This window comes from Salmo salar, chromosome 26, assembly GCF_965601325.2.
Source record: "Salmo salar chromosome 26, fSalSal1, whole genome shotgun sequence".
Classification (NCBI taxonomy): Eukaryota; Metazoa; Chordata; class Actinopteri; order Salmoniformes; family Salmonidae; genus Salmo; species Salmo salar.
In genome coordinates this window covers 22,090,228-22,114,115 of record NC_138316.1, presented here as the reverse complement: position 1 = coordinate 22,114,115, position 23,888 = coordinate 22,090,228, and the positions used below count along the sequence as shown (strand labels likewise).

The 23,888-nt window shown below is 44.7% G+C and overlaps 1 protein-coding gene across 1 annotated transcript; it reads right to left on the bottom strand.

Annotated features, from left to right (window-relative positions):
- LOC106587388 (C-type lectin domain family 18 member A) lies at positions 1–21,210 on the bottom strand. Its single transcript, XM_014175741.3, has 12 exons — positions 20,976–21,210; positions 20,021–20,112; positions 9,652–9,882; positions 9,342–9,439; positions 9,069–9,190; positions 8,345–8,452; positions 8,089–8,181; positions 5,284–5,390; positions 5,060–5,189; positions 4,840–4,936; positions 4,191–4,282; positions 1–534 (listed from the first exon to the last, which is right to left on the bottom strand). Exons 1-12 carry the CDS (start codon positions 21,100–21,102, stop codon positions 497–499), a joined length of 1,335 nt encoding a protein of 444 aa, XP_014031216.1. The 5' UTR covers positions 21,103–21,210; the 3' UTR covers positions 1–496.
- Between the last annotated feature and the right edge of the window lie 2,678 nt (positions 21,211–23,888).

The window sequence follows — 23,888 nt, the reverse complement described above, 5'->3', positions numbered from 1 at the left end:
TTGTAGCAAACCATTTTAATTCACTTACTGGATGATTGAGAAAGCAAGAATAGTGGTTGTCATGGTACTGAACATTCAGTGCTTTGGGGAGAATTGTACAATCAAACTGACAATGCAGGGAGGCAGTTATGGCAAACATCACAAATGAATCATAATTTAGCTAAGTCTGAAAAAAATAATATGCAATACAAAAAACAGTACAGTACAAAACACAGATGTGTGCTGCCATGGACCATCTACAGTTGAGCTCAAACTCTGTTGGTTTGGAAGTTCTCCCATTGTGTGCTTTTTTCCTACACTGGTTAGACAGGCCCAGTCCTGACCAGCAACAGGGGATATGTGCAACAAGGGTTGGCGTGAAAAACACTGGATGAAATAAGACCAATAAGACCAGCTTCTGCTTGACACACCCAGACCGGGTCCAACGAACGGCCCAAACGACCCGCCTCCCCAACCCTTCCAATGCTGTGCTCTCCACCCTCGAGTGCCGAGTTCATCACCGGCCAGCTTCCCACAGGGCAATGTGCTCTGGAGCTGTGGACGTACACACACACACACACACACACACACACACACACACACACCACACACACACACACACACACACACACACACACACACACACACACACACACACACACACACACACACACACACACACACGAGTAATAGAGACAGACAGAGTAGAGGGAATAAATGGTATGGTTTATATCCCAAATCCCCAGTAATCGTAGCATGCGCGCCATTCAGACGTGAGTGTGCAAAGGACATTAATATTCTACAACACAGCAGAGGAGGCTATAGACACACACCCACACACCACACATACTGTACACACCCATACTGTACACACCCACACACCACACATACTGTACACACCCACACACCACACATACTGTACACACCCATACACCACACATACTGTACACACCCATACACCACACATACTGTACACACCCATACTGTACACACCCACACATACTGTACACACCCACACACCACACATACTGTACACACCCATACACCACACATACTGTACACACCCATACTGTATACACCCACACACCACACATACTGTACACACCCATACTGTACACACCCACACACCACACATACTGTACACACCCATACTGTACACACCCACACACCACACATACTGTACACACCCACACACCACACATACTGTACACACCCATACACCACACATACTGTACACACCCATACACCACACATACTGTACACACCTATACACCACACATACTGTACACACCCACATGCACACACACACAACACATACTGTACACACCCACACACCACACATACTGTACACACCCATACACCACACATACTGTACACACCCACACACCACACATACTGTACACACCCATACACCACACATACTGTACACACCTATACACCACACATACTGAACACACCCACACACCACACATACTGTACACACCCATACACCATACATACTGTACACACCCACACACCACACATACTGTACACACCCACACACCACACATACTGTACACACCCACACACCACACATACTGTACACACCCACACATACTGTACACACCCACACACCACACATACTGTACACACCCACACATACTGTACACACCCACACATACTGTACACACCCATACACCACACATAATGTACACACCCACACATACTGTACACACCCATACACCACACACACTGTACACACCCACACATACTGTACACACCCACACATACTGTACACACCCATACACCACACATACTGTACACACCCACACATACTGTACACACCCACACACCACACACATTGTACACACCCACACATACTGTACACACCCATACACCACACACACTGTACACACCCACACATACTGTACACACCCACACATACTGTACACACCGATACACCACACATACTGTACACACACCACACATACTGTACACACCCACACATACTGTACACACCCATACACCACACATACTGTACACACCCACACATACTGTACACACCCATACACCACACACACTGTACACACCCACACACCACACATACTGTACACACCCACACACCACACATACTGTACACACCCATACAGTACACACACACCACACATACTGTACACACCCACACTCCACACATACTGTACACACCCATACACACTGTGCACACCCACTGTACACACCCATACACCACACATACTGTACACACACACCACACATACTGTACACACCCACGTGCACCCACACATACTGTACACACCCACGTGCACCCACACACCACACATACTGTACACACCCACATGCACACACACCACACATACTGTACACACCCACACACCACACATACTGTACACACCCACACACCACACATACTGTACACACCCACACACCACACATACTGTACACACCCACGTGCACCCACACATACTGTACACACCCACGTGCACCCACACACCACAGACTGTACACACCCACATGCTCCCACACATACTGTACACACCCACGTGCACCCACACACCACACATACTGTACACACCCACGTGCACACACACACCACACACACTGTACACACCCACATACTCAACATTCCCACGTGCACACACACACACCATACATACATGAGTGCAAACAAGCATGCACACACGCACACAAAACTATTTCCTAGTAATCTCTCATTGGGCCTAGTTTTCATTTTGGGCAATGAGGGCCCAAAATGGAACCCCAAACAGTATAGGGGTAGGAGGGTAGGATACAAACAGATGTGACTCTAGCCTAAAACACAATTCCCATGGTGCAGAACACTGGAACAGCTACACCCCTACCTCTCTAAAAAATATCTATATTTACGCGCACACACACACTCTGTGTATCTGGGTAATTGTGTGGATCCCACAGGCTCCCTGTGCTTTCCACTTATAATTTTATTGCCAATTAACAGAGCACATCAATGCAGCTTCACAATTATACCTTCAGGGGGGTACGAGAGAGAGAGAGAGTGTGTGTGTGTGTGTGTGTGTGTGTGTGTGTGTGTGTGTGTGTGTGTGTGTGTGTGTGTGTGTGTGTGTGTGTGTGTGTGTGTGTGTGTGTGTGTGTGTGTGTGTGTGTGTGTGTGAGCTATTAATCACAGTCAAATCCATTCATTTCACTCTTTGTTGCTCCAATGAATCTTTTGTTTTAGAGTGCTTGTGTAGAGGGGATAGAGTAAAACATGATCCCAGCTAGTCCAGCTGTGTTCTCATGTGTTCTGTTTTCACCAGCCTTATCACTCCACTTTGAGCTCTGGTCGCACACACATACACTCACACACCCCCACCCACCCACCCACCCACACACTCCTCTCCAATCCTCTTTACTGACCCCTCTTTACACAAAGGCCTCTCTCTATAAGAAGAGAGAACCGATGGTTTTCCATCAATCGGCACCAGGAGATTCAGAGCTTTAAACGGTGAGCTGTTAAAAATGTCCAGCAACACTGACTGGATTAGGATGGCCCTGGATGATCAATATGAGATTGCAGAGCTCGCCACCTGCCTAGAACACACACAATTAACCAAAACCAAACAAACAATACCAGCCTCCAATTCTGACTCCATCACACGGGTGAATTACAGAGGGGAGAAATGTGTGTGTGTGTTTAGACACTTGGTGCCATTGTAGGCCTGACGTATATCGATCTCTAGAAGGCTCTTTATGAGGAGCCCTGAGTGCCATTGATTCCAGCTGAGTGTATCATTAAAATGTGTGGGCCGTGTCGCACAGCCTCTCCCTCATAAACACAGACGGTAAACACTGCACCCAGATCAAGAGTTAGGGCTGTGATGTGTTTGTTGTTCTCTGCTCGGGTTTTATACTGAACACTCACTTTGACTCCATCATCCCTCAGCGAGAGAGACCAGGTAAAGATTTAGGGTCCTGATGTCTTTCCCTTGCATGCTGATCTAAGGTCAGTTTTGTGTATTCTCCTGTGATGGTAAGGGTAGGATTTGTGGATAGTAAGCTGATCCTAGATCTGTGTGTATGGGTAACTTCTACCAATAGTGTTTGAACTCCTCTATGTCTGTCAGGATTTTTTTACGAGCTGCTGTGTGTGTTTCTCTCCACCTCTCTCTCCCTCCCTCTCTTTTCACCTCTCTCTCTGTCTCTCTGTCTCTGTCTCTCATAGAGTTGTATTCTCTCACCGTACTGGCAGATGTATCGGTTGCGTGTTTTACAGCGCTGGTCGTTCCAGTTGAAGGCGCTGGATGCCTGCAGCTCCACACAGTTCCCAAAGCTGTAGGGAGAGAGACACGAGGGAGAGGAGAGAGGGAGGAAGAGTGAGATGGAGAGAAGGGACACAGAGACATCTGGTGGTCAGACAGAAAATAACAGTTCTGCTTTCAAACACAGTAGCCTCAATGTCCAGGGCCCGTATCCACAAAGCATCTCAGATAAGGTGTGCTGATCTAGGATCTGTCCATATAATCATATTCATTTTGATCTAAAAGGAAAAACTGATCCTAGATCAGCACTCCTACTCTGAGATGCTTTGTGGGTATGGGCCCAGGCTTCTCTCCTCCTGACAGAGGGTGAGGTGATGATGTTCGGCTACGTGAGACTATACCTGTGTTCCACACAGTATAGAATAACCATGATGGTATCAATATGTTCATACCAGTGAAAAATACAGTGGAGTCGCATGTGCAGTGCCTCATTCCACCTGCTTACTGTAGATTCTGACTACAATAATATTATTTTATGATTATCCATTCAACAAGATGACATGATAATAAAAAGTTATAATTGTTGTTACTATTATCATTAAGTTGTCAAAAGTTATGACTCTCTCACCCCTGGTTGTCAGGCTGTCCAAAGGCGAAGCTGCTGTATGTGGGGTTTTCTCCTGAGTCCCAGCGGAAAGAGTCCTTCAGAGGTTTATATGTCAGCCCTGGACACAATACACACAACCTTCTCACCTTTAGACATCTCAGTGCTGCTCATGCAAACTCCCAAAGTCAGTCTGTCTAAGCTATTTGGCTGTACGTAGAGAAGGACAGTGAAAGTGACGTACCCATCCAGAAGTTACGTGTCTCAAAGTCGGGGTCTGTGACCTCGTTGCTGGTCTCCAGCTGGCTGAGGTAAAATGCCAGCATGTCCTGAACCTTCTGGTTGTGGATCTGGGCCAGAATCCCCCCTCGCTCCTGGGGTCCAAACACACACCACAACATGGGTTACACTCACTCACTCACTCACTCACTCACTCACTCACTCACTCACTCTTTCTCTCTCTCTAACCTGACAGCGGGTCTTGGCTCCATAGTAGGTGTCGACCTCTGGAGACACCATGAAGCACTCTCCATCTATCCTCACGTCACAGCTGTGGAAGGGAAACTGCTGCTTCTCTACAGAAACATGAGCAACACACATTAGACCTCAGTAAAGGAGACACCTGGCACTGACCATCCATCTTGGCTCAAACTCAATGTACAGACCGCAGTCCCTTCTGGTCACAATAAACACCTTTTATCATTTGGATTTTCTCAACTCCTGCGTCCTTTCTCCTCCGTCCTCTCTCACCTCCTTTTGAAAACATCAAAGTTAATCGAGGAGAGTCGGCAAGCAAAGTGAACGGGGATGAAAATGCGCTTTCTTGAAATGAGACGGTCCTTCTCCACTTGTGCGTCAATAGGCAAATTAGGTTTACAGAGGTGGATCCCATAATGAATGTGTAAAGTGATCAAAACAAATTAAGTTAGTAGTCGAAGATATTTTATAGATAAAACAAGCATATTGTTTTTAAATGTGTGCATGTTCTTAGTCTCTGACAAAACAAAAGCTGATTCAAATGGGGTGTGACAGATTTCAAAACTCTTCCGCGGTGGATACACAAGTATTCTCGATGAAAGGTGGCTATCGAGGAGGGGAGGACACTCTTCCTACTGACGAATTGACACACTGCTCGACCACTCGATCACTTATCGGTTTCCAGGTCAAGGAGGAGAGAGGATAGAGGAGAGAGGACGGAGAAGAGAGGACGGAGGACGGTCTTTTGCCCAAACAAGAAAAACCCCTGAGATGCATATGGCTTGATAACACAGTAAACATTGGAATCCATACTGGCTCAAACTAGCAGATACAACTTGAATCTAATCAGGCTGAAGCTTAATAGAAAAGAGGGTGCATTGGCTTAGATACAATGATGATAGGAGTCTGGTTCATTCTGGTTTAAAGTAATGGTGAGACATAAACTTATTCCCTCCAGGTTTGGGGTCAATTCCATTTAAATTCAAACACTAAAGAACTGGAATTTCAATGTACCTCATGAATTGACTGGAATTTCAATGGAATTGACCCCAACCCTGATTCCCACACACATACATACTCACCTGCACACTCAGCACCCCCATAACCAACATCACACTCAGCACCCCCATAACCAACATCACACTCAGCACCCCCATAACCAACATCACACTCAGCACCCCCATAACCAACATCACACTCAGCACCCCATAACCAACATCACACTCAGCACCCCATAACCAACATCACACTCAGCACCCCCATAACCAACATCACACTCAGCACCCCCATAACCAACATCACACTCAGCACCCCCATAACCAACATCACACTCAGCACCCCCATAACCAACATCACACTCAGCACCCCCATAACCAACATCACACTCAGCACCCCCATAACCAACATCACACTCAGCACCCCCATAACCAACATCACACTCAGCACCCCCATAACCAACATCACACTCAGCACCCCATAACCAACATCACACTCAGCACCCCCATAACCAACATCACACTCAGCACCCCATAACCAACATCACACTCAGCACCCCATAACGCACATCACACTCAGCACCCCATAACCAACATCACACTCAGCACCCCATAACCAACATCACACTCAGCACCCCCATAACCAACATCACACTCAGCACCCCCATAACCAACATCACACTCAGCACCCCCATAACCAACATCACACTCAGCACCCCCATAACCAACATCACACTCAGCACCCCCATAACCAACATCACACTCAGCACCCCCATAACCAACATCACACTCAGCACCCCCATAACCAACATCACACTCAGCACCCCCATAACCAACATCACACTCAGCACCCCATAACCAACATCACACTCAGCACCCCCATAACCAACATCACACTCAGCACCCCATAACCAACATCACACTCAGCACCCCATAACCAACATCACACTCAGCACCCCCATAACCAACATCACACTCAGCACCCCATAACCAACATCACACTCAGCACCCCATAACCAACATCACACTCAGCACCCCCATAACCAACATCACACTCACCTGCACACTCAGCACCCCCATAACCAACATCACACTCAGCACCCCCATAACCAACATCACACTCAGCACCCCCATAACCAACATCACACTCACCTGCACACTCAGCACCCCCATAACCAACATCACACTCAGCACCCCATAACCAACATCACACTCACCTGCACACTCAGCACCCCCATAACCAACATCACACTCAGCACCCCCATAACCAACATCACACTCAGCACCCCCATAACCAACATCACACTCAGCACCCCCATAACCAACATCACACTCACCTGCACACTCAGCACCCCCATAACCAACATCACACTCAGCACCCCCATAACCAACATCACACTCAGCACCCCCATAACCAACATCACACTCACCTGCACACTCAGCACCCCCATAACCAACATCACACTCAGCACCCCCATAACCAACATCACACTCAGCACCCCCATAACCAACATCACACTCAGCACCCCATAATCAACATCACACTCAGCACCCCATAACCAACATCACACTCAGCACCCCATAATCAACATCACACTCAGCACCCCCATAACCAACATCACACTCAGCACCCCCATAACCAACATCACACTCAGCACCCCCATAACCAACATCACACTCAGCACCCCATAACCAACATCACACTCAGCACCCCCATAACCAACATCACACTCAGCACCCCCATAACCAACATCACACTCACCTGCACACTCAGCACCCCCATAACCAACATCACACTCACCTGCACACTCAGCACCCCCATAACCAACATCACACTTGCAGGAGCACTCCTCTTCCTTGTAGCGGCCGTGCACACACTTCACACTGCAGCGCACTGAAACACAGTCACACACACAGTCACATACAGCATATCGACCATGATGTGCCTACAGAGATACCTGAACACACACTGCAGAGCATGGCTAGTCAGACACACAGAGAGAATAATGACTGTAGTAGACTGTCAGACTGGTAAACACAGGCACATAGATTGGTACCCTGACAGAATCGTCCGGTGAACCTAGGTCCACAATGACACTGGCAGGAAGAGATGTTCAGACGACCATGCTGCCCACAGCTCATACGACATGGGTTCCTGGGGGTCTCTGGAACACAGATACAATTTTCTAAATACCTATGCTTAAAAGTCTTCATTTTACCATGAATACATTTAGCCTCCAGTTGGGGCTTGTTCTCTGACAAGGCCATCATTGCATGGTAAGTGGTTAAGTGTTGGCTATACTGTTAAACCGGATTAAGTGAAAACCCCTTCACATGACAATACTTTAACTGAGGCAAAAAATACACTTAACGTCTTTGGCTCAAAATAGATAATGAACTGTCATCCTCAATAGAGGTGATACGTCGCTTTTAGTGCACTGAAGAAAAGAATCTGTAGAGAACAGCGTTGGTTGAAATAGATACTACTTTGAGTAAGGAACAGCTAATATGATTAAAATGCTAACATTTTTCACTAATTTAAAGATAGACTAATTTATATGACATAGGTTCACAAAATAAACAGCATAGTGGGTCAATTTCCGCAACAACTAAGAGCGTTGAAGTGCGAGGCTAAACGTCACCACTGTAACAGTGTGAAGCAAACCCATGCACATGCGCAGGTACTCTCACTCATCGCAATATCTGTGGTGCTGCTCGTGGCAACATAATATCACTGAGTCTACCTTTAATGAATGAGAGCGTTCTCTATAGGGGTCTCACCACAGAGTCCTCCCACATGGTCCCACAGTCTGAAGCAGCCTGACATGGAAGAGGTGCAGAGAGAACAGGAGAAACCAGCCACATAGGGCACCACCAACCTCCCATTCACCTCCCAGTTACCCCTGCAGAGAGACATATCACACACACGGATATGCGCGCACACACACACACACACACACACACACACACACACACACACACACACACACACAAAGGCTGAGTTCTAAAACAGGAAGAGAAGTCTGACATCAGGTATATTAGTAGTGTTCTTACCCAGGGGAGTATGCACAGACAAACAGCTCCCAGAGAGCATCACCCCTCAGACACAACTGTCTGGCACAGCCCACGTTACTGGAGGTGGCCCACACCAACTACCGCAGAGAGAGAGAGACAGACAGAGTTAGAGAGAAACAGAGTGAGAGAGGGAGTATATTGGCGACACAGTGTATTGGCATATGGGCAACACAAACTCAATCCCGCCAATTAGCCAAATTGAATTGAGAGTTGAACTGAGACTTCTTGTTTTGACAAAGTTACTTAGGGTTGCTGCACAGTTGACAGATCCAGTACTGTTAACCATTACCTGTGTGTAGTGTTGGCAGGTAGCATTCTCTCTGCATTGCCCACTCAGGTACATGTAGTCCCGCCCTTCCTCGAACCATGAGTCAATGACCTCAGCAAATGAGCTGGTGGCATGAGCTGAATGATGGGTGTTCCAGCCAATGTGGCGGAGCGGTTGGTCCTGAGGAGTGGGATCTGTGTGGCAGGACTTCGCCCTCTCCTGGGCAAGTTTGACCAGCTTCTCACTCCAGTCCTACAGATATGGGGAAGGGGGGGAGACAACACACGCACACACACACACACACACGTTTAAACGAATACAATGGGGAACTACCTTCCCATGACTGAGGGTGACAGACCGACTTCCTCTCTTTGTGACCTGAAGGGCTCTTTTTCAGGGACACATTTTGCTTTTGGGACACTCCCATGCCAGGCTCTCCATTTAGCCTCCTATTGTTTAGCCTCCAAGGTTTCTTCTGAAGACTTAGTCGCAGAGCTCTGGAAATCTATAGCCTAAAATGGATACAGTATTTGGGCAGGGACTGATGGGGAGATCGATAAAATGACAGTTTGTATGAGAGAGAGAGAAATAAAGTAGGTTGTATGAGCACAGACCATGGCACAGTGACTCTGCTGCTCTGCCAGCTGACCATTAGGTCACTGAGTATACTATCTCATCCTCATAGGCCTTAAATAGATCAACAACAGCGAGTGTGCTATCCATCGCTAAAGGCCAGCACTGGCCATGTGATGGTACCTGATCTTAAACAGGACAGTCCTAAATAAACTACACAGTCAGGATGGTGAACAGCGAACACCCTGGGAGGCTGAAAGGTGATCTCTGCTTTCAAAGCTGGTGCACTTAGGGGAGGATTCCGGCTAAGCAAGGTGGCCTATGAGACCTGTATTTGTATTTATTATGGATCCCCATTAGCGCTACTCTTCCTGGGGTCCATCAAAATGTAGGCAGTTATACAATTTTAAAAACATTGCAATACATTCATAGCACACTGTGTGCCCTCAGGCCCCTACTCCACCACTACCACATATCTACAATACAAGATCCATGTGTGCGTGTGTGTGTATAGTGAGTATGTTTTCGTGTGTGTGTATGCATGCGACTGTGCCTATGTTAGTGTTTCTTCACATGTGTTCCATAAAGTGTATTTTTATCTGTTTTTTAAATCTAATTTTACTGCTTGCATCAGTTACTTGATATGGAATGTAGTCATGGCTCTATGTAATACTGGGCGCCTCCCATAGTCTGTTCTGGACTTGGGGACTGTGAAGACCTGTATTTAACATGAGATCCTCTCTAAGCTTTACAGGAATGTGGTTCTGAATATAAAACAGCAACACCTCCACCATTGGCATTTCTGTCTTTTCTGTAAATGTTATAACCTTGTATTGCTACCACTGTATCATCAAAGGTATTATCTAAGTGAGTTTCAGCGATAGTCAGAATATGAATGTCATATTGATTTCATGAACCTTGTTTCTTAAGCTACATATGTTAACGTGAGCTATTTTGAGCACTTTTCTAGAATGCTTACTTGTTTTCATTGCTTTACTGGAAAACTTAGCAGAAGTAGATATGCTCATGTTATTTATGTTAGTGCAGGGTGAGCTGCACACAGTGGACTTCCTACTAGGGCACTCTGCCTCAGTCCTAACAGTATAAATCTCATCATAGGTACATGATTACTGCATAATGCATACATTAGCTGTAGGATCAGAAAAGTCAGTTAGAGGGGCATAAATTAGGTTAGTTACATTGTCTACCAATGCCCCTGCTATAATGTACATTTGCTGAAGCATTATGACAACTCAGTGTCACAATGGTAGGGAGTAACTGAGCTGGGCTTGGGACATTGATAAGTCATTGTCTCAACGCAGCCTTATAATGCTGTGAAAGGATCCAGGAACCCAAATGATTTCGGGGGATCCCATCCTCCTTATAAAACATGTTTTGTTTTCAAAAGGTATCGAAATTGTCAACAAAAGTTACACCCGTTGAGCTCCTCTATGTCTCTCCTCTCACTATGAGAGGAGAGACAGACACACTGGTGGACTGGGATGTAGGGGGAGAGAGATGTAAGGGGAGTTGGAGAAGGGGTCGTGGAGTGTAGGGGTAAATGGGGGATGGGGGGTAGGGGCCACAGGCGGGAAAGTCTGGATGGGTTAGCGTCCTTTAATAATGCCCTGGTCTGGTGAAAGTTGTGTGTCTTCAAAGTGGAGGGATCAAATGAAACCCCAACGTCACACACCTATTACCATTCTCTCCTCTCATAGCACAGAGCCTGCTACCACATAAAGACTCACAGGGTTATGCTTAAAGACACAGTACAGTCAGAGACATGATGGGCCTGTCAGTATCAAGTACTGAGTTGGGATATCCGCCCACTAAAGAGACACAAGGCACTGAGGCAGATGAAGAACTGAGTGTCTAAACAGTGTCCCGGTAGACACATTTATAAGCATACAGTGCATTCGGAAAGTACTCAGACCCCTTCACTTTTTACACATTTTGTTACTTTACAGCCTAATTCTAAAATGGATTATATAGTTTTTTTCCCCTCATCAATCTACACACAATACCCCATAATAACAAAGCAAAAAGAGGCTTTTAGAAATGTTTGCAAATTTGTAAAAAATGTACGTGAGGATATATTACTGTGTTCTTGGGGACCTTCAATGCTGCAGAAAATGTTTTGTACCCTTCCCCAGATCTATGCCTCAACACAATCCTGTCTCTGAGCTCTACGGACAATTCCTTCAACTTCATGGCTTGGTTTTTTGCTCTGACATGTACTGTAAACTGTGGGACCTTATATAGACAGGTGTGTGCCTTTCCAAATCATGTCCAATCAATTGAATTTACCACAGGTGGACTCCAATCTAGTTGTAGAAACATCTCAAGGATGGTCAATGGAAACATGATGCACCTGAGCTCAATTTTGAGTCTCATAGCAAAGAGTCTGAATACTTATGTAAATAAGGTATTCCTGTTTTTTTCTTTTTGAATACATTTGAATACATATTTTTGAATACATTCAAAAAAACAGTTTTCACTTTGTCATTATTGGGTATTGTGTGTAGATTGATGAGGATTTTTTTAAATTTAATACATTTTAGAATAAGGCTGTAACGTAACAAAATGTGGAAAATGTCTGAATATTTTCTGAATGCACTGTATAAGCAGCATATAAACAGTGTGGATTCTTCTGTTTTGCTGATGAGGAACTGATGAGGCAGCCTCTGCCTCTGTTAGGACAGGGAGACGGACAGTGGCTCATTGACTAAGCTGTTTGACCCCTGTCTCGTCTTGTGCGCGTCGAATGGTAGCAGAATGTCTCCTCTCAGCGTGAGCTGCCCCGGCAACCGCAGCCAGTTACCGTGGAGATAGCTGTCAGCACTCAGGACCTGAGCGTGAAAGGGCGGTGTTTCCACATATGTCGTTTCACGACTGGCCCCCCAAGAAGGGGTCCTGTTTCAGAGATGGGGAGAGGGGACAGAGGGGGAGGAAAGGGGGAGGGAAAGAGGGTATCCTGGCACACATCAGTGGGATGTCATGCAAAGCTATCCGACTCCCACTCGCTCTTCAGAGAGATCTAAAATTTTGCCAGGCCATCAACATCCAACCATCTCTCCATTTCACTGACCCCCATCTCTTCTCCTTCACCATTACTACAGCCCCCACCAGTCGCATCTTTCCACACCTTCTCAATGTTGCTCCTCAGAGATTCTGCCAGCCTTCCATCACCTTGAGAGGACCCCAACACAAACAGACTCTCCAGGCCACTCCTGTCCTACTGATAGCCACAGCTCACAGCCTGCCTGTGTGTACTCAGCAGAGCTCACAGCTGGTGTTTTCACCTGAATGTGTGTTATAAAAAACACCCCCCTTTGAGAGGAGACAGAATGAGACAGCCAAACAAATCAGTGTAATTTCCTCCACAGTGGCTTTGAATGGGTCCACTGACAGGTGAAAAGAGGGGAGTTTTCATCTTGTCACCTTTTAAGTTAATCTTCCTCTGGCACATTTGTGTTAATATTTAAGGGCCTTCTAAAAGGGAACACTAACCCATTTGTCAATTATTCAACCTTGCAGTGAAGTAAGAGATCCTCAATACTCAGAAACACTAACTGGAGCCATGTGTTTCAATTTATTAAGGAAAATACCTACTAAAACTCAGATGAAGGTCTTATGACTGACACATGAAAACATTGGAGAGAATACAACAGGCCCAGTGTATGGGAGTATACATGCCATACTATAAAGAGCTTGGAAAGAATGATATTGCTTCCTGTAGGACTAACTTCATCATTAGCACTACTTCCTCATCATAGGACATTTGTTGTTTGATGAATGGAGGCATGTCCCGATGTCAGGGGAGTGATAGCTAATTAAGAGTCTGCGCTAAGCCCCTTTGAGCACATTGTTCCCCCTGATGTCCTTTGGTCAAAATCATCAGCGCACGCTGATGCCGCCAGAGGGGAGCAGGGTCACTGGGCAAGTCCCCTTCTTGAATGTTCCATTTTCACGTCACAATGCATCAGCGCAAGGAATTAAGTAAGTACAGGAGTGAAGCAAAGACCAGACATAGGAGTGTGTTTAGTCTTACTCTGTTATGGTCCGTAAAGTTAACAACTTATAGCTGAGGAATTGATGTTGGCAAGGAGTGCAGTCCATAAAATAAGGCAAGACAGCACAGAGCTTTTAATAGCAAAGTGACAATCAGCAGGAACACTGTTTCCCAGGCAATGTTTTCATGCCCACTCAAAACAGTCTTTTAGCCGTGGGAGCCCTCAACTAAGTGGAGACATTAAGTGGGTTGAACTTTGACCTAAAGTACTGTAAATTACTTAGCTACAGACGCACACATAGCCTATACACATTCTCTCACACATACCCAGCAGGCAAAACTCGAAATGACATCATTACAACGAGAAAATGAGTTTCTACAATGAGTAGACAAACGCCTCCCTCTCCTGTCTTACACCAAAAGAAAATACTTAATTTCCATTTCTGTATTTGAAGCAAAGTACCTCCTATTGTCAGACAGGCTTCCTCAGCCCTAGGTGAACCTCCAGGGGGCATGGACTGAGTACAGAGAGAGAGGAGCCTCATTTGTGAAACTGTGTGAAGCGCTGCTCTTTTATCTCCTGAAGAGAAGAAGAAGAGGGAGAAGAGGGAGGCTGCTGCGGGGCCACACTATAATATCTTTACCGACACAATGAGACAGCGCTTAACCATGCCTGCTGCTCTGCCTGGGTGGAAATTCCTCAAAGAGAATCACAAACGCAGCTAAAGCCCTGAGCCTTTTAAGCGTTTATCAGTAAAGCTCCTTAATATGCTTCTTCAGCTCGCCCGGGATTCCTCCATCGGCCTTCGCAAGCAAATTACCTGTAATACCACAGTCCTGAATGCAGTATGATAATATCCTCATCCTCTTTTTCTCATTACGTGTTATCAGCTATGTGCAGTTTGCAGATGCTTAGCAGCAATGTAGGAACTCTGCTTTATCTGTATACATTGGCTTTGAGAATACAATCTATGATAAGTCACGGTTTTGGACAAAACGGCCATTAGGCCTCTAGGACATACTATTCAACCCCACCGTTGTGTGTTTCATTATCCACTGATTGTCCTCTGTCGTCATCTGTCCTTATGCAATGTAAGCGGGAGATAAGGGAGATAAGACTGGTGTAACCGATGTGAAATGGCTAGTTAGCCTGTTAGGGCTAGGGGGCAGTATTTACACGGCCGGATAAAAAACGTACCCGATTTAATCTGGTTATTACTACTGCCCAGAAACTAGAATATGCATATAATTATTGGCTTTGGATAGAAAACACCCTAAAGTTTCTAAAACTGTTTGAATGGTGTCTGTGAGTATAACAGAACTCATATGGCAGGCAAAAACCTGAGAAGATTCTGTACAGGAAGTGCCCTCTCTGACCATTCCTTGAGCTTATTGGCTCTGTTTATTGAAAACTGAGGATCTTTGCTGTAACGTGACACTTCCTACGGCTCCCATAGGCTCTCAGAACCCGGGAAAAAGCTGAATGATGTAATTCCAGCCCCTGACTGAAAAACATTATCGCCTTTGGTAAGTGGCCGATCAGAGGACCATCAGACTGAGACTCGTGCACGAGGGGATCCCATGTTTTTATTTTCTCTCTCTTTGAACGTAAACACGCTTTCCCGGTCGGAATATTATCGTTTTTTTACGAGAAAAATGACATAAAAATGGATTTTAAACAGCGGTTGACATGCTTCGAAGTACGGTAATGGAATATTTAGACATTTTTTGTCACGAAATGCGTCGTGCGCGTCACCCTTCTTTACACTTTGGATAGTGTCTTGAACGCACAAACAAAATAGAGGATATTTGAACATAACTATGGATTATTTTGAACCAAACCAACATTTGTTATTGAAGTAGAAGTCCTGGGAGTGCATTCTGACGAAGAACAGCAAAGGTAATAACATTTTTCTTATAGTAAATCTGACTTTGGTGAGGGCTAAACTTGGTGGGTGTCTAAATAGCTAGCCCTGTGATGCCGGGCTATCTACTTAGAATATTGCAAAATGTGCTTTCACCGAAGAGCTATTTTAAAATCGCACATAGCGAGTGCATAGAGGAGTTCTGTATCTATAATTCTTAAAATAATTGTTATGTTTTTTGTGAACGTTTATCGTGAGTAATTTAGTAAATTCACCGGAAGTTTGCGGGGGGTATGCTAGTTCTGAATGTCACATGCTAATGTAAAAAGCAGGTTTTTGATATAAACATGAACTTGGTTGAACAAAACATGCATGTATTGTATAACATAATGTCCTAGGTGTGTCATCTGATGAAGATCATCAAAGGTTAGTGCTGCATTTAGCTGTGGTTTGGGTTTATGTGACATTATATGCTAGCTTCAAAAATGGGTGTCTGATTATTTCTGGCTGGGTACTCTGCTGACATAATGTAATGTTTTGCTTTCGTTGTAAAGCCTTTTTGAAATCGGACAGTGTGGTTAGATTAACGAGAGTCTTGTCTTTAAAATGGTGTAAAATAGTCATATGTTTGAGAAATTGAAGTAATAGCATTTCTAAGGTATTTGAATAACGCGCCACAGGATTCCACTGGCTGTTACGTAGGTGTGACGATTTCGTCCCACTGGCCCTAGAGAAGTTAATTAGCGGTGGTGCGCGCTAATAGCGTTTCAATCGGTGACGTCACTCGCTCTGAGACTTGAAGTAGGGTTTCCCCTTGCGTTGCAAGGGCCGCGGCTTTTGTGGCGCGATGGGTAACGATGCTTCGGTGGGTGTCAGTTGTTGATGTGTGCAAGGGTCCCTGGTTCGAGCCCGGGTTGGGGCGAAGAGAGGGACGGAACCTACACTGTTACACTGGCACAGTAATAGTGTCACGCCCTGATCTGTTTCACCTGTCCTTGTGCTTGTCTCCACCCCCCTCCAGGTGTCGCCCATCTTCCCAATTATCCCTGTGTATTTATTCCTGTGTTCTCTGTCTGTTTGTTGCCAGTTCATCTTGTTCATTCAAGCTTACCAGCGTTTTTCCTGTCAGCGCCTATCATTTCCCAGCCTCTTTCCTCGTCCTCCTGGTTTTTGACCATTGCCTATCCTGACCCTGTACCCGCCCGCCTGAGTCCGCCTGCCGTCCTGTACCTTTTCTCCACCTCTGGATTACTGAACTCTGCCTGTCCCTGACCCTGAGTCCGCCTGCCGTCCTGTACCTTTGCGCACCTCTGGATTACTGAACTCTGCCTGTCCCTGACCCTGAGTCCGCCTGCCGTCCTGTACCTTTGCTCCACCTCTGGATTACTGAACTCTGCCTGTCCCTGACCCTGAGTCCGCCTGCCGTCCTGTACCTTTGCTCCACCTCTGGATTACTGAACTGCCTGTCCCTGATCCTGAGTCCGCCTGCCGTCCTGTACCTTTGCCTTACCCTGGATTTTCAACTCATGCCTGTCTTTGCCTGCCCCTGTGCCACAATAAACATTGTTACTTCGACAGTCTGCATCTGGGTCTTACCTTGATCCCTGATAAAGAGATGGCATCAGATATGGAGAAAATGCCCAGTGGTTCTCATTGACTCAACAAACAGGGGGATTATCATTGGAGGCTTGTCACACATTCCTGTTGTTTCAGGCTACACAGTGCCTACCCACACTATTCACTCAGTCCTTGGGTAACATGCTTGTTTTGTCTCACTTTATCTGAGTGTTTAAGTGGAAATCATGAGACTATCCCTGAGTCTGTTAGTCTGCATTACCTAATCAGTGATTGAAAACGACAACTTCTTCAATTTAGTTCAATTAAGTTCAGTTAAGATTCATTTACAGTGCCTTCAGAAAGTATTCACACTCCTTGACTTTTTCCACATTTACTTGTGTTACAGCCTGAATTCAAAATTGATTACATTGAGATTATTTTGACACTGGCCTACACACAATACCCCATAATTTAAAAAATATTCATTAAAAATGAAAAGCTGAAATGTTTTGAGTCAATAAGTAATCAACCCCTTTGTTATGGCAAGCCTAAATAAGTTTGGGAGTAAAAATGTGCTTAACAAGTCACATAATAAATTGCATGGACTCACTCTGTGTGTGCAATAATAGTGTTTAACATGATTTTTGAATGACTACCTCATCTCTGTACCCCACAAATACAATTATCTGTAAGGTCCCTCAGTCGAGCAGTGTATTTCAAACGCAGATTCAACAACAAAGATCAGGGAGGTTTTCCAATGCCTCGCAAAGAAGGGCACCTATTGGTAGATGGGTAAAATTTAAAAAAAGAAGACATTGAATATCCCTTTGAGCATGGTGAAGTTATTAATTACACTTTGGATGGTGTATCAATACACCCAGTCACTACAAAGATACAGGCGTCCTTCCTTACTCAGATGCCGGAGAGGAAGGAAACCGTGAGTGTCTGAGTTACAGTTTTAACTTAAATCTAATTGAAAATCTATGGCCTGAAAATGGCTGTCCAGCTATAATTAACAACCAATTTGACAGAGCTTGAATAATTTTGAAAAGAATAATGGGAAAATGTTGCACAATCCAGGTGTGGATAGCTCTTAGAGACTTACCTAGAAAGACTCTCTGCTGTAATCGCTGCCAAAGGTGCTTCTACAAAGTATTGACTCAGGGGTGTGAATACTTATGTCAATTAGATATGTCTGTACTTAATTTTCAATACATTCGCAAACATTTCTAAAAACATGTTTTCACTTGCCATTATGGGATATTGTGTGTAGATGGGTGAGAGGAAAAAAATAAATGGAATCCATTTTGAATTCAGGCTGTAACACAACAAAATGTAGAATAAGTCAAGGGGTATGAATACTTTCTGAGGCACTGTATACAACTAGTCGCTGTAATTTTCACATGACTAGTCAGTCTGCGGGCAAACAACGATTCTAACAGTGAGGAAACCCTAAATCTAACTGAGCCACCAGGTAGGCGCTGCCTTTGACTTCATCTACACACACTGATATAACATCTATCCTGCCTGTTAGTTTGAGTAGAGACAGAGAGACACAGTATGTAATCCTCCTGGTCTAACAGATATATCTATCTCAGAGCCCCAGGGACAGATCCCAGATCCACCCCACACAGTGTTTATGGCCTTCAGCATTAACACCCAAACAGAGACAGCACCATACAGAACAGCTGTGATGTCAGTGCCCCTGTGACTGGAACATGCACTGTCTACATTCACACACTGATCCCCACTGTCTCTCACTGTTGGGAATATCAACGTTTCAACAGAAGATACCCTGTGAGAAATCTCTGGTGTCGCTGCCAATGTTTAGTTATTAGAGATGGGGAAATGGGGATACCCTCAGAGAGGAAGGAACTGTGACTACTTAAGAGGATACGATTTCAACTTATCTGTACAGTACCTTTGGATATAATATATAGTTGTGTTATAAATCATGGATCAAATGGAGGGCCTTTACCGAGGGCTCGGTTAACCAAGAGACAGACTCTGTGACAAACTGTAATTGGGAGCATGGGAAAGAGCACAGGGGAGGGTTTCTGGCAGGGCTCTATTTCAGGTGACCTTGGTGTCCAGCAGGCAGCAGCAGCCATGTAACTCAGTGATGTGTTTCAAAGGGGCCAGCCTGTATGGCAGCACGGCAGTCAGCATAGTTACATTTGCTTACAGCTCCGGGTAGAAGTTGCCATCATAGAGCTAGGACCAGCCTATCCTCCCCAATCAGAGGGGCAGACAGACAAACAGACAGACAAACTGACACACACACACACACACACACACACACACACACACACACACACACACACACACACACACACACACACACACACAAGAAATATAATGAAAGGCAGGCAAGGCAACTAACCATTTTTTGCATGTTAGCGGCCATGGGGGTGACCCAGCTGCGCAGCCTATTGTGCTGTGTAACAATCAGAAAATGCTCCTTCAACCCAAGCCCTGGAATAAAGAAAAGCACACAATTATTTAGGACTGGTCGCCATGGCACTGGAATGCAAGTGTGTAAGGGGGACAAGGGGGTTGGCTGAAAGGTCTGTTGATACAGTAGCACTCCACAACATTGGGACAGTGTATATCCACAGCCTGTACATGCAATAGGCTAAACAAATTTGTATGGCCTATCATTTGGAGAACTGAAATTTGTATTGCCTATCATTGGAGAACTAATATCTCTATTCAATATATAGGCCTTGTAGCCTTGCTGAGGATGTTTTTCCCAAATAGGATTCTGACAGAAATATAACAAAATCTTACAGTTTTCAGAATCCCATAGCATTCTTCATTTTATTGGGAAAAAAGAAAAATCGCATAGGTTAATTTGAATAAACATAGCATAGCATAATTTACTAATGAATGTTATCGGCTGTTTAGCCTAAATGCTAATCACATTTTAGCAATTTACAAGTTAAGATGGAATGTAGGAAACAGATGACAACTTACAAGTTGTATCTGCTTAAAACGAATTAGTTAGTCCAGTCTGGCTCAGTTGATAGAGTATGGCGCAAGGGTTGTGGGTTCGATTCCCACGGGGGCCCAGTATGAAAATGTATGCACTCATTATGATAAGTCGCTCTGGATGAGAGGGTCTGCTAAAATGTTAGCCTATATCCACTGTAAATGAAATAACATTGCAGAGTGAAATGTTCTGCATTAATTAGAATAGTTTGAGGATTCTTTGCAAGAGAAGTTAATAAAAACCATCACACTTTTCCTGACATATACTGTATCGCGTGCATCGGCCACCCTGCAGTTTTCCTCTGACTAGTGCTGAGCAGAACAGAACAGGCGATGCGCGCTCTTACCGCTCTCAGATGAATCAGCGCTGACCGGTCTCTCCGTGATTATCCTATTCGCGTGGGTGCTGTACAGGGTCTGGGGGGTCACCATGAAAAACAGAAGCAGACACGAGGGTCCAGTTAGAGACCCCATGGCTACTGAGGTAAATCGTGCCAAGTACTCTAAACTCCTCGTGGACAAGTGGCTCCCTCTTTTACCCTCCTCTTCTCTCCCTCTCTTTCACTCCCACTCACTCTCTCTCTCCCCTTCCCACGAGTTGTTAACATTTTGCAACTGTTCTTATCCACTCACGCGCACACAGTTGGCCGCTACTCAAACTTTAGTTGAATGAATGATACACGATCAGCGATAAACCCACATGGACAACCAAACTTCTAAAAGCTTGGCTGACCTTTTAACCACACAAATCAAATCAAATCAGCAGTGGTGACCCGGTGGGGCTGTTTAGTCTGTTTAGCTAAACTATATATATATACAGTACTAGTCAAAAGTTTGGACACACCTACTCATTCAATGGGTTTTCTTTATTTTAGTATTTTCTATATTGTAGAATAATAGTGAAGAAATCAAAACTATGAAATAACACATATGGAATCATTTAGTAAGCAAAAACGTTTTAAACAAATCAAAATATATTTATATTTTGGATTCTTCAAAGTAGCCACCCTTTGCCTTGATGACAGCTTTGCAAATCTTGACATTCTCTCAACCATCTTCACCTGGAATGCTTTTCCAACAGTCTTGAAGGAATTTCCACATATGCTGAGCACTTGTTGGCTGCTTTTCCTTCACTCTGCGGTCCAACTCATCCCAAACCATCTCAATTAGGTTGAGGTGGGGTGATTGTGGAGGCCAGGTCATCTGATGCAGCACTCCATCACTCTCCATCTTGGTCAAATAGCCCTTACACAGCCTGGAGGTGTGTTGGGTCATTGTCCTGTTGAAAAACAAATGATAGTCCCACTAAGCATAAACCAGATGGGTTTATCGCTGCAGAATGCTGTGGTAGCCATGCTGGTTAATAAGTGTGCCTTGAATTCTAAATAAATTACAGACAGTGTCACCAGCAAAGCATCCCCACACCATCACACCTCCTCCTCCATGCTTCATGGTGGGAACCACACATGTGGAGATCATCCGTTCACCTACTCTGCGTTTCTCAAAGACATGGCTGTTGGAACCAAAAATCTCAAATTTGGACCAAAGGACAGATTTCCACCAGTCTAATGTCCATTGCTCGTGTTTCTTGGCCCAAGCAAGTCTCTTCTTATTATTGGTGTCCTTTAGTAGTGGTTTCTTTGCAGCAATTCGATTATGAAGGCCTAATTCACACAGTCTCCTCTGAACAGTTGAGATGTGTCTGTTACTTGAACTCTGTAAAGCATTTATTTGGGCTGCAATTTCTGAGGCTGGCAACTACTGAATTTATCTGCAGCAGGGGTAACTCTGGGTCTTCCTTTCCTGTGGCGGTCCTCATGAGAGCCAGTTTCATCATAGCGCTTGATGGTTTTTGTGACTGCACTTGAAGAAACTTTAAAAGTTCTTGAAATGTTCCGTATTGACTGACCTGCATGACTTAAAGAAATTATGGACCGTTTTTTTTCTTTGCTTATTTGATATGTACTTGCCATAATATGTACTTGGTCTTTTAACAAATAGGGCTATCTTCTGTATACCACCCTTACTTTGTCACAGCACAACTGCTTGGCTCAAACACACAAAAAAAATGTCAAGTCGGAAATCGCAAATTCAACAATGAGTGGTTGTGAAGGAATCAGTGGCTAACTGCAAGCGTTGCAAAGCAATCACTATTTTGCTTCGCCTGCCTGCTATTCGGTGGACAGGGTGTGTGGTCCAAGTCTGGGTTTAAGGATATAAAACATCTGTCTAAAATTATCTATTTTCCAAGCTTAAATGATACACATTCACTCACAGTACCATGGGCCAGAAAAGGTTGAGTCATTGGCCATGTTGTCAATCCAGCATGACTTCTGCAGCATTCAAAACAACTGGAAACTCAGAACTGGGAAATCTCAGACTTCAGTTCAAGACAACTGGGAACTCAGAACTGGGAAATCTCAGACTTCAGTTCAAGACAACTGGGAACTTGGCGAAAAAACAAGCTCCGACTAGGAAAATACGTTTTGAACGGTCATCCAACTCGGAATTCCAAACCGGGAACTTTTCTTTCTAGAGCTCCAACCTGAAGATCACTGACGTCATGCTTCAACCTTGTTTTTTGTTGTTGTTTCCAGTTGTCTTGAAAGCACCTTTGATGACAAAATTTGTCCACAAGCAGGACCACCGCGCCACCTTCCTGTTCAAGTGAGCACAGCGCAACAACGGTGAGTCCAAAGATGTCTTGTATGCCGCTGCTAAATTAGCTCATGTGCTTTTCTTCATGAGGAGGGATGCAATATAATGTTGTTGGGTCTGTAACCATGTTTGCCAGTGACAGTCTCTTCCCATTCAAATATTTGTTTTCAACAGAAAGTTCAGTAATAGACCCGTGTAATTCCAGTTGATATTGCGAGTGTTGTTTTTTTTCTTTCTTGTCACCGTTATAGTGCAATGAATGTATTGTTATGTGTTGTGTTGTGTAGTGGCTTTGCTGGCATGCATAAAAACAATGGTTGAGTTTGCCCCACCAAGATTTACATGCTAAAATCGCCACTGGTCTCATATGTGAAAATGTTTCCTCTGTTCCTCAAAATTGTAAATGTCAACCATTCCCATGAAAAATTAGGTGAGACAATTCAACTCAGTCAAGTTGTCTACAGAGAATATAAAGTGCATTCGGAAAGTATTCAGACCCCTTGACTTTTTCTACATTTTGTTATGTTACAGCCTTATTCTAAAATATATATTTTTAAATCCCTGATCAAGCTACACACAATACCCCATAATGACAAAGCAAA